We start from the raw sequence: 15,047 nt of genomic DNA, 5'->3' as shown, positions 1-15,047 counted from the left end.
AGTTAACACGCACCAGCTGTGATAGACAGATGGGTCATCCAATCACCTGCCAAGTAGCTTGGAAAAAGTGCCCACCTCCGTCAGCGGGTCGGGTTACTGCATTCCCAGATCGACTGGTTTAGTGAAACGTAATGTGGAGCTAAACCGTCCATCTGGCAGCATCAGGTTAACAAAATGCCACTGAACGACCAGTTTGATATAATAATGGACATGTTCGAGTCATGCTCTTTCCATAAAGCCCACCAGCTTTGATATCTGTTGGCTAGTTGTTGATATTTATAATGATATTGTGGCTCCAAAATATCGTTTTTATCGTTGCGGTGAGTGTCATGGCGGCGACTCCCGTTCCGCTCCCCACTCTGCTGCACATACTCTGCGCGTACTCGTTTCCACTCAGGAGCCATTTGTTTACCAAAATGCTGATCGGCTGATGCCTCGTATAGTTTTTCTTCGTCAGACCAAGTGATTCGGCTATATTTAGAATCAGGAGAGACCATTCACTCTTTTTTTGTCGGAGTGAAATGTTACACTGTGTTTCTCCTGATTCTAAATATAGCTGAATCGCTTGGTTTGACCAAGTAAAACTATTTTTTATTAGCATTCTACAAGATGTCTATGGAAAAAATAATGGCAAATGAAATCCCTTGGTTCGGGTGTGCCTAACACGAAAGAGGGCGTGACTTTGGCACTCTATAGTCTTTTTGCATTGTCACTCACATTCCAGTATTCAAGAAGGGGTTAACGTTTCTGGGTATAAATACAACTGGGAATTTATTAGCAATGAAAATGAATTAACAACAACCTTGAGATTGAATATTCTTGACGTGAATAAACTGTACAATCAGTGAGAAGAACGTCAAATTTAAATCTGACATCAATACGAGTCCTAAAGAAAGAAATGCTCGGTAAAACTGAAGGAAAAAGAGGCAGGAGGCAGCAGGGGAGCAGGTGAGGAGGGTCGGGGTCGGGGATCAGGTAATTGGTACCACCTGAGAAACCAACCCAACCACAGCGTCAGATGATCTGCCCAGCTCGCCTTCACAATAACGGAAAAGATCGTCTGTGCTCCCCAGACACTTTCAATGACTCACCAGGGCACAAGCCCCCTCGCTCCACATTAAAGAGAGCAGGCTTCAGCCCCATCCTCTCCCCCAAAGAGAGCAGACTTCAGCCCCCATCCTCTCCCCCAAAGAGAGCAGGCTTCAGACCCATCCTCTCCCCGAAAGAGAGCAGGCATCAGCCCCCATCCTCTGCCCCAAAGAGAGCAGGCTTCAGACCCATCCTCTCCCCGAAAGAGAGCAGGCATCAGCCCCCATCCTCTGCCCCAAAGAGAGCAGGCATCAGCCCCCATCCTCTCCCCCAAAGAGAGCAGGCATCAACCCCCATCCTCTCCCCCAAAGAGAGCAGGCTTCAGCCCCCATCCTCTGCCCCAAAGAGAGCAGGCTTCAGCCCCCATCCTCTCCCCCAAAGAGAGCAGGCTTCAGCCCCATCCTCTCCCCCAAAGAGAGCAGACATCAGCCCCCATCCTCTCCCCCAAAGAGAGCAGGCTTCAGCCCCCATCCTCTCCCCCAAAGAAAGCAGACTTCAGCCCCCGTCCTCTCCCCAAAAGAGAGCAGGCATCAGCCCCCATCCTCTCCCCCAAAGAGAGCAGGCTTCAGCCCCCATCCTCTCCCAAAAAGAGAGCAGTCTTCAGCCCCATCCTCTCCCCCAAAGAGAGCAGGCTTCAGCCCCATCATCTCCCCCAAAGAGAGCAGGCATCAGCCCCCATCCTCTCCCCCAAAGAGAGCAGGCTTCAGCCCCCATCCTCTCCCCCAAAGAAAGCAGACTTCAGCCCCCATCCTCTCCCCCAAAGACAGCAGGCATCAGCCCCCATCCTCTCCCCCAAAGAGAGCAGGCTTCAGCCCCCATCCTCTCCCCCAAAGAGAGCAGACTTCAGCCCCATCCTCTCCCCCAAAGAGAGCAGGCTTCAGCCCCATCTTCTCCCCCAAAGAGAGCAGGCATCAGCCCCCATCCTCTCCCCCAAAGAGAGCAGGCTTCAGCCCCATCCTCTCCCCCAAAGAGAGCAGGCTTCAGCCCCATCCTCTCCCCCAAAGAGAGCAGGCTTCAGCCCCATCTTCTCCCCCAAAGAGAGCAGGCATCAGCCCCCATCCTCTCCCCCAAAGAGAGCAGGCTTCAGCCCCATCCTCTCCCCCAAAGAGAGCAGGCTTCAGCCCCATCCTCTCCCCCAAAGAGAGCAGGCTTCAGCCCCATCTTCTCCCCCAAAGAGAGCAGGCTTCAGCCCCATCTTCTCCCCCAAAGAGAGCAGGCATCAGCCCCCATCCTCTCCCCCAAAGAGAGCAGGCATCAGCCCCCATCCTCTCCCCCAAAGAGAGCAGGCTTCAGCCCCATCCTCTCCCCCAAAGAGAGCAGGCTTCAGCCCCCATCCTCTCCCCCAACACAGCCAAAAGAACCAACCTGCAGCGTGAAGGCTCTATGCATGACCCTTATTAAACTCCTAATTGGATTGAGAGCCGTTAAGAAGAAAAATTCAACATAGTTCATTCAGCGGAGATTTTCTTTGGCATTCCTTCCAGTAGTTTGCCTCTTCAACAATAACATTCAAAATCGAGTGACTGAAAACTTTTTTTCCACCACCTTTTCAAAACACAAGTAGATTTTCCAAAAATGGGAGTATAGGCAAAACCTTTTTCACCTTTTCTTTTAAGGCAAAGGGCTATTTGATTTTCACAGGGTGCAAGTGACAGGCTGAAACAAAGGCCAGTGTGGGCCATTGTGCCGCCTTTCGCTGTTGTAATGGTCTTAAAATGGCTACAAGCAGGGTCCTATTCAGCGCTGACCAGTCTGCCCAGCTCTCCTCTCCAGATCCCAGACAAACTCCACACTGAGCGGGAACTCTGTGGGGTCAGCTGATCAGTGGAAGAGTCCACTCGTAGCGGTCTCAGAGTAACGCCTACACAACTTCAACATATTTTGCACTAATTATAGACAATAAATAGTGCCATAACAACAACATCAATCAAGTTCATTACGGAAAATGGCATAATGACAATAATTACAATAATATCTCATTAAGAGAGAGAATGAGAGACAGGGGAGAATTAATAGCAGACAGGTGTACAACACACTGCAATTATGGAACCTGAAATTAGCTCATTGCCTCAAGGCAAACAGAAGAGAAAGGGAAGGCTGAGAGTGAGCCTGTGTGTGTGTGTGTGTGTGTGTGTGTGTGTGTGTATGTGTGTGTGTGTGTGTGTGTGTGTGTGTGTGTGTGTGTGTGTCGGGGGGGGGCTGCATGTGTGTGTGTACGTGTACGTGTGTGTGTGTGTGTGTGTGTGTGTGTGTATGTGTGTGTGTGTGTGTGTGTGTGTGAGTGGGGCTGGGAGAGGAACTGATAGAGAGAGGCTGCACTGACAAAAAAAAGGGAATTGCAAATAAGCAAACAAAAAAGTCTTAAATGTGTAAATTAGGGGTGGAAATAAGAGGGGAAAGCAGCTTTTCCCTGCAGACTGGTGGCTGAGATGAGAGGGGAGCAGCGAGACGTGATCAAGGCGAGCTGTGGAGCGCTGCGGCAGGCGTCAAGACGAGCACTCAGCCAGCGAGTGGCAGCCTCTCCTTTTCCAGTCAATCATTCATTACAGAGCCAAGTGCTGTGCAGGAGTGCCTCCTCTTTTTGACCTATCATATTACTGCCTCTGTAAACTCCTAATCCCCCCTTCGTTAGATGGTGTCAACAGCCGACATGCTCTCGCCCCGCTGCAGCTCTCCCTGCTCACACACCTCCCGAGCCCTGCCAAGACCACAGAATTGACACTCTAATAAAATCGTTTGAAATTTAACAAGGTAGAACGGCATAACTTTATCATTCTTTTGTGCGGCTTCCATCCACCTTTGCGGTCTGCCTGCCCTTTTTTTGCGGGGAGGTCTAGAATCTCTTCAACTATATGAGGAATTTCACTTACTAGTTTCTTTACTTTTCCTTTTGTTTTCGGTGAGCACCAGTTTCCAGATTCTCAATTTCAGGGAAGCGATCGGGTAGTAGGGGTGGGCGATATGGCAAATATATCGTATCACAATTTTTTTTCCAGGATCTTATCACGATTATTTTTCATGTTGGACTACAGACTATTTTGCAAGTTACTGAACAGACTACAGCTAGGGCTGGGCAATATGGACCAAAAATCATATCTTGTTATTTTTAGGCTGAATGGTGATACATATCTCGGTATTTTCTACGAAATAGGTTAAATGATCCATTGTAAGTCAAAGCCACATGTGAGATGTCACAACAAGCACTTTTATTAAAACAAGACTGTGATCAAAATCCCTTCCCTGACTATGGGTGCTTCACTAAATATTGACACTGACATTGTTGTTAAATAATCATCAGTAATGTAGATATAATGACTAAAAGTGTAAAAGCAAATAATAGAACAGCTAGAACAGTCTGGTAAGTTCAGAAAATGACATCACTTTACTGTAATGCATCCTTTATAACCAGGAAAATACAACACTTATGCTACATCCGATATGACCATATCCAAAATATACAATATCAAGTCTCATAATCATGATATCGATGCAATATCGCTATATTGTCCAGCCCTAATCGGAAGCAGTACTGAAAAAAAGAAGTCCAGCTTAAGCTGTTCAATCTTTCATTGGCTGGACTGAGCGGCCTTCGGGACAGTTCTTTTAGCCTGGGGGCTGTTCTGAGCAGGTGGAAGCCTGGAGGCAGAAACCTGCACATCAGCACTTCCTCGTCCATCATGACTCTTTCATGGGGAGCCCGTCTCCTCAGCCTTCCTAATCAAACCCAGAGAGATGACTGCTCTAATGAGTCCAACAGACGACAGCCCAGCAGGCCCAAACAACATTCACATACAGGGACTGCACCAATCACGGCTCCCTGTGTGAATGTTGTTGTTATTTAGGTAAACAAAGGAATTGCATTGTGGGTTGGGTAAAAGGCTGGAGAATGGGGGAACCAGATGAGGCTTTGGTGTTTTGGCAATACTCCAAAGGCGTCTTGGTGTGGGCGGGTGGATGACAGTACACTAACAGGCCCGTGCTGATCACAAGCAACACTCGGCTTGCAAGAGAGAAGCAACAACATGACAATCACGTGGTGTCATATAGAACTACATGTAAACACACCAAACACACACCAGTGTCCATGCACACATGTCTGCTACCCTCCCTCACTCACTCGCACTAGCACACACGGACACTCAAACTCAGATACATACAGTGTGATGTGTGAGGACGGGTTTAGGTAGGGGCCCAATTTAAGCTGACAGATACCACATACTGTAGTAGATACTGGAGGAAATGACAGACAGTGCAGATTTCTGATGGCTACCTATGAGGTAGGTGAGTTGAATGTGACACTGTCACAACATACAGTAACTATTACAGCAGAGTGAAGCATAGCAAAGTAAAAAAAAAAAAAAAAAAAGTTAATGACATATAGCACATAAATCCATGTAGTCTGTGAGGATCTTAAAATATCTTACCGAAAATAGTATATGTAAATTTGAGATCAACTTTGTCATGGCTGTGACACGCCCTCCACATAACACGTTTTGAGTGATGTTAATTACCGTATAAAATAAGCAATTGGCATCCTGCCCCATATGTCCCACTTTCTCAGTGAGGAAGATGGAAATGAGGTGGGCTCGATTTTCACTGAGGAAGATGGAAATGAGGTGGGCTCGATTTGATTGTGACACGCTCTCGCCGTCTGTGCTCCACATGGTGTGGCTTTGCCAGTAACAGGCTAATATTCAGCACAGCTCACCACCACCAGAACTAATCAAAGTCGACAAAATGTCTCTGCTGCCATCTTTGTCTCGCATCCGCTCAGGGTGAGCCTTCCCCTCTCTCCCTCCGCTCCTTCTTCACCTCCCCTCGTTCGCTCGCTCGTGAAGGGAGGGTGACAGCAGCGTTAAAATGGTGGCGTGCAAAAAATGTGCCTTCCATGTGGCAGCGAGCGAGCGAGCGCAGCAGCAGCGGGGGTGACGGGCCAGGCCGGGGCCAGTGCTATCAGCAGTGTGTGGCTGTTGCTTTGAACAAGCTGGATGGACGCCATGGTGGATCAGGGCCGCCCGTTCAGACACCAGCGCGCGCCGCTTACAAACAAAAACAGCTCAGTATCACATAGAGGAACGGAACGCACCGGTCCCCAGTCAAAAACAGCCCCCCGGTAAACGCATGAAACATTGTTGTCGAGAAATGGTTTGTCAATGCACTGCTGTAGTGTAGATCATCCACCCATTCCAAATAAACAGTTACACTGTTTTTAATGTGCAGCAGGGTATTGATAAATCAATCCTCGATGACGATTCATACAGCACATTGATCAAAGGACGTGGAGCGCTGCGACCATATTAGACCTAAATATAAAATATAAAAAGCTAATAATAAAATTCAACTTCAGAAACATGCAAACCCAGCATTGCATAAAAAACAACAACTACTACTAGCAAACAAAGCTGAGTGCTCGGATGCAGCATGTTGTGGGTGGGAGTCAGTTAACCCTGAGCTCAGAGAGGACGATGACGCTGAGGGCATAAATCACAGAGTGAAACAAGGCAGACGCCTCCGATTCATTAATGGAAATGATCTGTCAATATGCTGGAGTCAATTCACACGTGTCAGCTGGGCTCAGCGCACAATGGGCCGGCCAACTTATGAACTCCCAGCACCACTCCACTGAGTCCATAAAACAACTGGCAGCGCCGCTGGGGAGCACCCCGAGACGCCGCCCTCTTTGCACAGACCACCAGATGACACAGATGGGGCGAAACCAAACAAAGAGGAGACTGCCTTTGTACAAAGTGGGACCCCTTTCAAAAGCCATTCATGCAACAAATTGGGGAAATCTGGCCCATGCAACACTCCGGGTTTGCTCTTTTATTAGCGTGAGCCTTACGTCACTGTCACCGTAAGTGAAATCAGATTTATGGCTTTCTGCTACATAGGTGGTTAAAATCAAGTGTGCATTTTTAGACACCCTCTTTTTTTTCAGTTTTGTTAACCAGGAACACTGTGTTGAAGCTACATGCATAAACTCAGTAAGGTGCCATTTTACTTGCCAGGTTACACTTCACTATCTTGCATAATAATGACCAAAAACATCACAGCAAAGAAAAACTAATGAGGAAAACTAAACACAAGGACAATGCTGATCCATGCTCACACGTCCCCTCTTCCAGAGTTGATGGATTGTTTGGCTAAATATAGAAGGAGCACTTCTAACATGACAAACATCCAATGTGAAATCATCTTGAAAGTCCTACTGCCATGTATCTTCACTTAGCAAGTAAAACATAAGTTAATTACAGGCTCTATTTCTGTTCACCCAATCAGTTAAACTGCAGCTTCCGCGATTCTTCCGATTCACAGAGACAAATGGGTATTATCGTCCTGTAGAGTGCATCTCCATATTATGCTAGCTCTACACAAAATCCACCTTGAGTGTTTTTAAAAGGCAACCCATCATTTAGGGAGGTTTGTTATAGGCGCACACACGCTCTCTCTTATTAGACCGTCTGGATTTGTCTTTTCTTGTTCTTTCTCAGCTGCACGCCCGTGCTGCTGCTGCTGCTGCAATCTGCATAGAGAGACATTTGTCATCATTAGCCCTGCTCTGACAGTTGGCACCCGGCACCTCAGATCTCTAGGACTGGCAATTATGAACCCTTCATCCCTTATTTAGGCAACGTTGCCTAATTTCATCACAGGCCTCACCACCAGCATTTGATTACCGTAGCACCAAACCTATAATATTCCCCTAAGTCCATCACTCTCTTTGTGTTGTGTTCTACTGCACTCCTACCCTCAGATCACATGACGTTAGGGAGAAAATGGCTGTTCAATTAATCTGAGATTTAAAAATTTGCTTATTGGACACGAGAGCGGCGGCGAAGATCGTGTGGATGAGTATCATGAGGTCAGTGGGCAGATGATTACAGCGCCCACCTTCAGATGGCAGACATCTCACCGACATTAAGATTAATCACACTCGCGGCTGCAATGTTGCCTTTCACATCAGACGAGATGGAAACCAAGCAGGTACTTTTCCCTGTAAAAACAATCAAACAACAAAACTCACCAGCACACTGTTTATAAAGAAACGTGTCAATTTGTTGAACAATCTAAGCCTATTACCAATTTGTAGAAAACAACAGGAATAAACAGAATGGGGGAATCATAAACCAGCCACAATGCTGCTCCAGTCTCTATGTTTAGCATTGTCATGTAGAACAAAACGTGCTGCTTAACTGTGCTAATAAAACGAGTGGAAAACACTGCACCAGCACTTTCACTGCACCCTGCCAAGTGGATAACCTATGCAGGGAAAAAGTGCATTGAACACAATGCAATCCTGTATTTTCTCTTGTGGCGCAAAACCACACATTTTCTGGATCATTATTTTGGCAAATAAAAACAGAATTGTATTCATGCTAAATTGATGCAAATACATGCATGTAATTCATCACAAAGGCTGACAAGCAGACCATATTGAAGAGGGGAGGGTTGAGGGGCCAAATGAAGCTGAGACAATCAATTAATTTTCATAATTTACACTTCTCTCCTCCATTTTCAGAAAAATCCCCATCAGGGTGCTAAGCTTGGTATTTTGGGTGTGTATCTCATGGGCCTGGTTCAGAGCAAAGCAGAGCCTGTCTGCCTGATCACTAGAGGGTCTCCGAGAGCCTCTGGCTATGTTGTCCGGCTTCCTGACTTCTCACAGAAGGAGGCTGCTCATACACAGTGGAGAATAAAACAAATGAATGGACACAATCCAAAGGGGGTCACAGTGTGAGGCACGGGGCCCAGAAATTAACGGGCTTCCAGCAGAGACACCATATTGCTTGGAATAATAATGTTCTGTTTATTAAAAATCCCAATGACAATTTCATTTTAGGACAAATGAAATTGTGGAAAATGTGTCAAAATGAGCGGCTATCCCATGAGATTAAAGTATATTATTTCTCACAGAGAGCTGATCTCATGTTTCAGAAGTGACACACTGCTCTTAATCTGATTTATATAGAAATATGTCAGGCCACTTGGACTAATCTGCACATTGGCTTGGCAACTAGCTAGTAACTCCCTTTGGCTGGGATCTAGCTTCAGACTTTTTTCTTTTCTTTTTTTTTTTACTAAGATGACCCCAGAAATGTATTGAAATAGCACATGGAAGACCTTATTTGTTCATGCATAATTGGATTATTAATAGTGAAATGTTATTTATGATTATGATGTTGCCAATTAGAAGACTGTTGTATAAAGGTCTTGATCCAGATTAAAATAAGCTACGGTACATGCTATACTGTCATAATGGCGTTGCCTATTTTTGGCGATAATACACAAAATTGAAACCCAAAAATAAAGAAAGAAAGAAAGAAAGAAAGAAAGAAAGAAAGAAAGAAAGAAAGAAAGAAAGAAAGAAAGAAAGAAATAAGACTCAATGAATGAGACTCAATGAATGCTATATGTAAAATCTTTGTTTACAGATTTAAACCGAGTGCCTCAGAGGGTTTCTTTTGTCAAATGGGGCACATTTGACAAATACACATTCATCTTTATTGGGCATGGGCTTTTCTTTTTCTTTCCCATGGGGACCCAAATTTTCACAATATTTTCTTATAGGCAGCATGCTACGTATTTTAGTACAAATTTTATTTCTATACTGTAAAATGAATGTTTAGAACACAAACACGCGTACGTGCATTTGTGAAATATGTAAATGGATGTAAATAGTCTATTAAGTCTGAAAGGATAAGATATAAAATAAATCATTGTACATTTAATGGCACGGCCCACATTCAGCAGAATATCATTTGAAGCCACTCAATGCATGATGAGTGGCGTCATTATGGGGCATTTCAGCCATCAGACAAGAACTACTGACCCTCTGCCCGGCCATGCTGACAGGAGGATCAGTCTTGCGAGAAGAAAGGAAAAAGAAAAATGGTGGAGAAGAAAATGAATAAGTGTGGAGGCATGTTCTGGAAACAAAGAGGCCTTCAAAACAGGGTCACATGCTGACTCATACCTCCTGAAGATCTTTATGGCAGCCGGCAAGAAAGCCATCACGAAATGCTGGTTCCAGAAGCATTGCCCCCCGGTGGAGATGTTTAAATTATTGTAAATCAGTTACATCGAATGGAGCAGCTGACCTATCGTCGGAGGCTACAAAAAGACAAAGGGGAGACTCTTTGGAGTAAATGGACACTTTTCCTGATCCATAAGGAGTGACTTTTGCAAACTGATTTACACAATCGTGCGTTTTGCTGGGTCAGAAATAGACCTGCATGACGTGCTGGAATCGCCGCCTTATATATCACATTGGAGAGCCTCCAATGGCATAGCGGGATGGCGAATGGGGCAACAAAGCTTGTAAAGATATGCGTATAAGACGATTGGATTGTCTTAGGCCAGACCTGACAACTTCTGGAGCCTTGGAGCAGGACAGCAGTTGAGTTACTGTAAGATCTGTGCAGCCACATGCTTTAGATTAAGAAGTGATAATCTCAATGAAAATCCCCCCTTCTATCACGCATGGCCAATGGCTGGAGCACAAACTCAAGAGGTGCGACTGGATCTGGAGATATCTGACTTGGAGCAAGATAGCCAGAAAAGTGGGGCTTGTCTGGATCCAATAAAAGGCAAGTACCTGCTGAGCCACAAAGTGGGAGAAGGCGAGGGAGGGGGGCTATCAAAGCCTGAGATGGAAGAGACTTTTAGCTACCTCTCACCACATGAAAACCTTCAGGAATATCCTGTGGATTCCCCAAAATGTACCCATAAGAATTTGAGTCATTGGTTGTGAAATGTAATCGAGCCTAAATGGGCTTTTGTGAACTTGTGTATCGACCTAACCTTGTCGTTTGATTTGAGAATGAACCTCCACATCATAAAGGAAGAGAAAAATACACACAATCTGATTCCATACTTTCTGCCTGGTAACAGTGTGAAATTATCACTTGGGCTTGCCAAGAAGCTACTGGAAGTGCGGCCTTGACAGGCTGTGATGATAATGGGAGTCACCTATATCAGGGTCCTCCTCCCACCCGCCACCTCAGCCACAGCCTCCTCAAAGTCAGGGCTGACGAGCTGCAGTTTGCCCCCATAATGGCTGGTTTCATGCAGTTCTGACTAGCGGAGATGAGTGTAAACGCCTTGTGTTGCTTATCTGATCCATGCAACAGTATCTTTTTGAAGTCCTCTTCAAAGCATGCACTGCACCTTGTGAGATGGAGTGCCAGTGCAATAATGAGAGCCAGAGAGGGTTTGGTATGGGTGCAGGGTCTCTTTATTGTGAATCATTGTCTATCAAACCAACAGTTGTATTTAAAGACCGCTAATGTACTGTAGGGTTGTGGAAAAAGTCAGCATCAGTTAACAATTAATATTTCTTTGGGTTTTTTTGTTCCCTTATTTTTCTGGAAAATCTGATGTTTTTTTATCCTTTGTTGTTGCTGTTATTATTACTATCATCATTGTTGTTGTAGGAAATAAACATTCATATCATTAATAGTTAGCTAATATGGAGGTATGATAAGCATGGTCATCCCCTTCATTTTAATGATTATGTGTTATCACTGCATTTTTGTTTGTATTTTTTTTAAACAATAATCAAAAAGTAATAAATTTCAAGCATTTGCAATTATATCATTATAAAAGCACAATCATTATGTGAATACATTCACACTTTCATCTGGCAAATGGATATAATAAAGCATTGCAATATGCAAGTAAAAAGTATAATTTTCATGTCGACCTAAATTTCAAAGTTGATAAAAGGAAAGAATATTCAATATATGAAAATCACAAATGTGTTTTTTCCCCCCCTCTCAGATTCTAAATTAGAATTACAATAAGGGGGAAAATAATTGGTATATTAGGCTACATGAAATTTGTGCGCAGCGGATTATATTCCCGCGCAGTAATGCTTACAAGTTGTATACAAATAGAAATAGGCCATACTGAATATTCACGTGACGTTAACACAAGCTCATAGATAACTGCTGGCATCAGCGCCATGGCAATTAATTAACGTTAATTTCGTGCAAGATATGCGCCAAACTAAAAGCACCATGCAGCTTTACTTTTCCTCCTTTAGAAATAAGTAGAATTTAACTCAAGCTATTCATAAAATGTAGGCTAATGACCTCATACATGATCAGACACATCAGGAGTATTATGTCTTACTTGATTATAACTTATTAACTTATAACTGAATATCAAAACATGCGTGTGTGTGTGTGTGTGTGTGTGTGTGTGTGTGTGTGTGTGTGTGTGTGTGCGCGCGCGTGCGTGCGTGCATGCGTGCGTGCGTGCGTGCGTGTGTGTGTGTGTGTGTGTGTGTGTGTGTGGTAAAGACGTTCCTCTCATTTCTAAATTTCTAATTTGTCATTTGTGTCTAATTTGGAAGAAATTCGTATAGGCATGATGTTCCAATCAATTGAAGAAGAAAAATAAATAAATAAATTATTTTGGCTATGTGAAATGTTTCATTCTTGAAATAGCTATGAAGCCTTTAGCAATTCCAAATCCACCTACTGTATCCTATGATTCAATAAAGCAGACTACAAAAAGCAGTAGATAGAGTCCAAGGCAATGTGAAGCAGGCAAAATGCTGTTTCTCTCTCTCCAAATGCGTAGGTGTACTTCCGCTCCTCGATATAGGACTACCTTTACTTTTGACTTGTATATAACACCCGGGATGAATTTGTTTTCGATAAACTGGGGAGCGGTGACGCATCGGACAGCGATTGGACATCTTGGTTTCAACCCCTCCCTTATAATAAAGCGAGAGTGTGTGTCTCCCTGTTGTAAAACACAGCAACACCGGCCGCCTGCGTCAGGAGCGCACACTCTACTCTGCGCAATTACGCGGACCCCTAACCGCGCGCAGTGATTAGAGAAAAGCAGAAAAGGACACGATTTTTCCGACTACTGAACCTCACAAGGCTGAAATGGACTTTTAATCCGGCTATCCGGTCATTTCAAGGACTTGCTTCGAGCACTTCACGTCAACACAGTTCATGGTATAACAACTGTGTTATGATATGATTATTACGCATGTGCTCTGAGCACATAGGAATAGCTGTCTTATAATATAGACATATTTTTTCTTTTTAAATAGGTTTCTTTCTTCTCTAAAATTGGCTCCCGTACAAACAGCCGCGTTGGATCCCTCGGCTTATTGCGAGACTCCGGTGTACAACCCGGATCTCTGCCCTAATATGATAGCCGCTCAGGCAAAGTTGGTGTACCACCTCAACAAATACTACCAGGAGAAATGCCAGTCTCGGAAAGCAGCCATCTCCAAGACCATCCGGGAGGTGTGCAAGGTGGTATCGGATGTCCTGAAGGAGGTGGAGGTGCAGGAGCCGCGCTTCATCAGCTCTCTGACCGAAATGGACAACCGCTTCGAGGGACTGGAGGTCATCTCGCCCACCGAGTTCGAGGTTGTGCTCTATCTAAATCAGATGGGAGTATTCAACTTTGTGGACGACGGCTCTCTCCCGGGCTGCGCCGTGCTCAAGCTCAGCGACGGCCGCAAGAGAAGCATGTCTCTCTGGGTCGAATTCATCACAGCCTCCGGGTACCTCTCGGCGCGCAAGATCCGCTCGAGATTTCAGACGTTGGTGGCGCAGGCGGTGGATAAATGCAGCTATAGAGATGTTGTCAAAATGGTCGCTGATACGAGCGAGGTGAAGTTACGCATTAGAGACAGATATATAGTGCAAATCACGCCGGCTTTCAAGTGCACTGGGATATGGCCACGAAGTGCTGCGCACTGGCCTCTCCCTCATATCCCCTGGCCGGGACCTAACCGGGTGGCAGAAGTCAAAGCGGAGGGGTTCAATCTTTTATCCAAAGAGTGCTACTCGCTGAACGGCAAGCAGAGCTCGGCGGAGAGTGACGCCTGGGTCTTGCAATTCGGCGAGGCCGAGAACCGACTGCTGCTGGGAGGGTGCCGGAAGAAATGCCTGTCCGTCCTCAAAACATTACGTGACCGTCACCTTGAACTGCCCGGAACGCCTCTGAACAACTACCACATGAAAAGTTTAGTTTCCTACGAGTGTGAGAAGCATCCCAGGGAGTCGGACTGGGATGAGAACTGCCTCGGCGATCGCTTGAACGGGATACTATTGCAGCTTATTTCATGTTTGCAGTGCAGAAGGTGCCCGCATTATTTCCTGCCCAATTTAGACCTGTTTCAAGGAAAACCTCATTCGGCTCTAGAGAACGCAGCCAAACAGACTTGGCGACTGGCAAGAGAAATACTGACCAACCCCAAAAGCTTGGAGAAACTCTGAGGTAAAAAAAAAAAAAAAAAAATGTTCGTTCACCTCGTCTTAATTTAGGTGGTAAAGAGGCCTAAACGAGCTCCTACACGGACAGAAAAATAATTGACAAGCTATTTTTAAAGTCTTGTGAAATGTGACTGTCCCCTGTTGAATATATATTTTGGCCAAGCCTATTCCAATGTGATTTTTATGACAGTTTAATTTATCATTATCCCCCATCCCATTGTTTTGGCGGTGTCAATATTTAGGAGCAAATTGAAATTATTGGGTATATCATTATTCAAAAATTAAGGACAGCAGTGGTCTCTTTGCTTTCCGTAGCACACGGTTGCCTAAATAAATCCTTCATTTCCTTAAATGCTTTAAAATAAAGCCCCGTGACAAGCCTTGAAAAAAAGAAAAAAGTAAACACATCTGTACATTTTATACTGTAAATACATTCATAGATTGTGATTCCAGTGGTCTGAAATTGTGAATGTTGTTCTGTGACACGTGATCCCACCTGTTTAAATCTACTCCTGAACATCTTTTTTATGGTAGAAAAGTTATTAATTTATACTTGCATCAGTGGTAGTCTGATTCATCTGTTTTCAATGGACATTTTTTTTGGAAAGTTTACATTTCGACAGGCCTATAATCAATTTTTACATTTAAAACATTCCATAAATTTACTTGAATTATTATTTAAAGTACTCGAACATTTTTGTTGTTGTTTTT

At 44.6% G+C, this 15,047-nt stretch overlaps 2 protein-coding genes across 5 annotated transcripts in view; one reads left to right on the top strand and one right to left on the bottom strand.

The window, feature by feature from the left end:
• Nucleotides 1-15,047, bottom strand: part of nbeab (neurobeachin b) — a gene marked incomplete at both ends in the record, with an annotated part of 283,508 nt that overhangs the window by 58,359 nt on the left and 210,102 nt on the right. The window lies entirely within an intron of this gene.
• mab21l1 (mab-21-like 1) lies at nucleotides 13,260-14,339 on the top strand (the record flags this gene model as incomplete). Its single annotated transcript, XM_083636990.1, has 1 exon — nucleotides 13,260-14,339. One exon carries the CDS (start codon nucleotides 13,260-13,262, stop codon nucleotides 14,337-14,339), a length of 1,080 nt encoding a protein of 359 aa, XP_083493116.1.

Source organism: Poromitra crassiceps, assembly GCF_964638095.1.
Source record: "Poromitra crassiceps genome assembly, chromosome: 5".
NCBI classification, from domain to species: domain Eukaryota; kingdom Metazoa; phylum Chordata; class Actinopteri; order Beryciformes; family Melamphaidae; genus Poromitra; species Poromitra crassiceps.
Note: the sequence above shows the minus strand (reverse complement) of the source record. Positions and strands in the feature narration are given on the sequence as shown.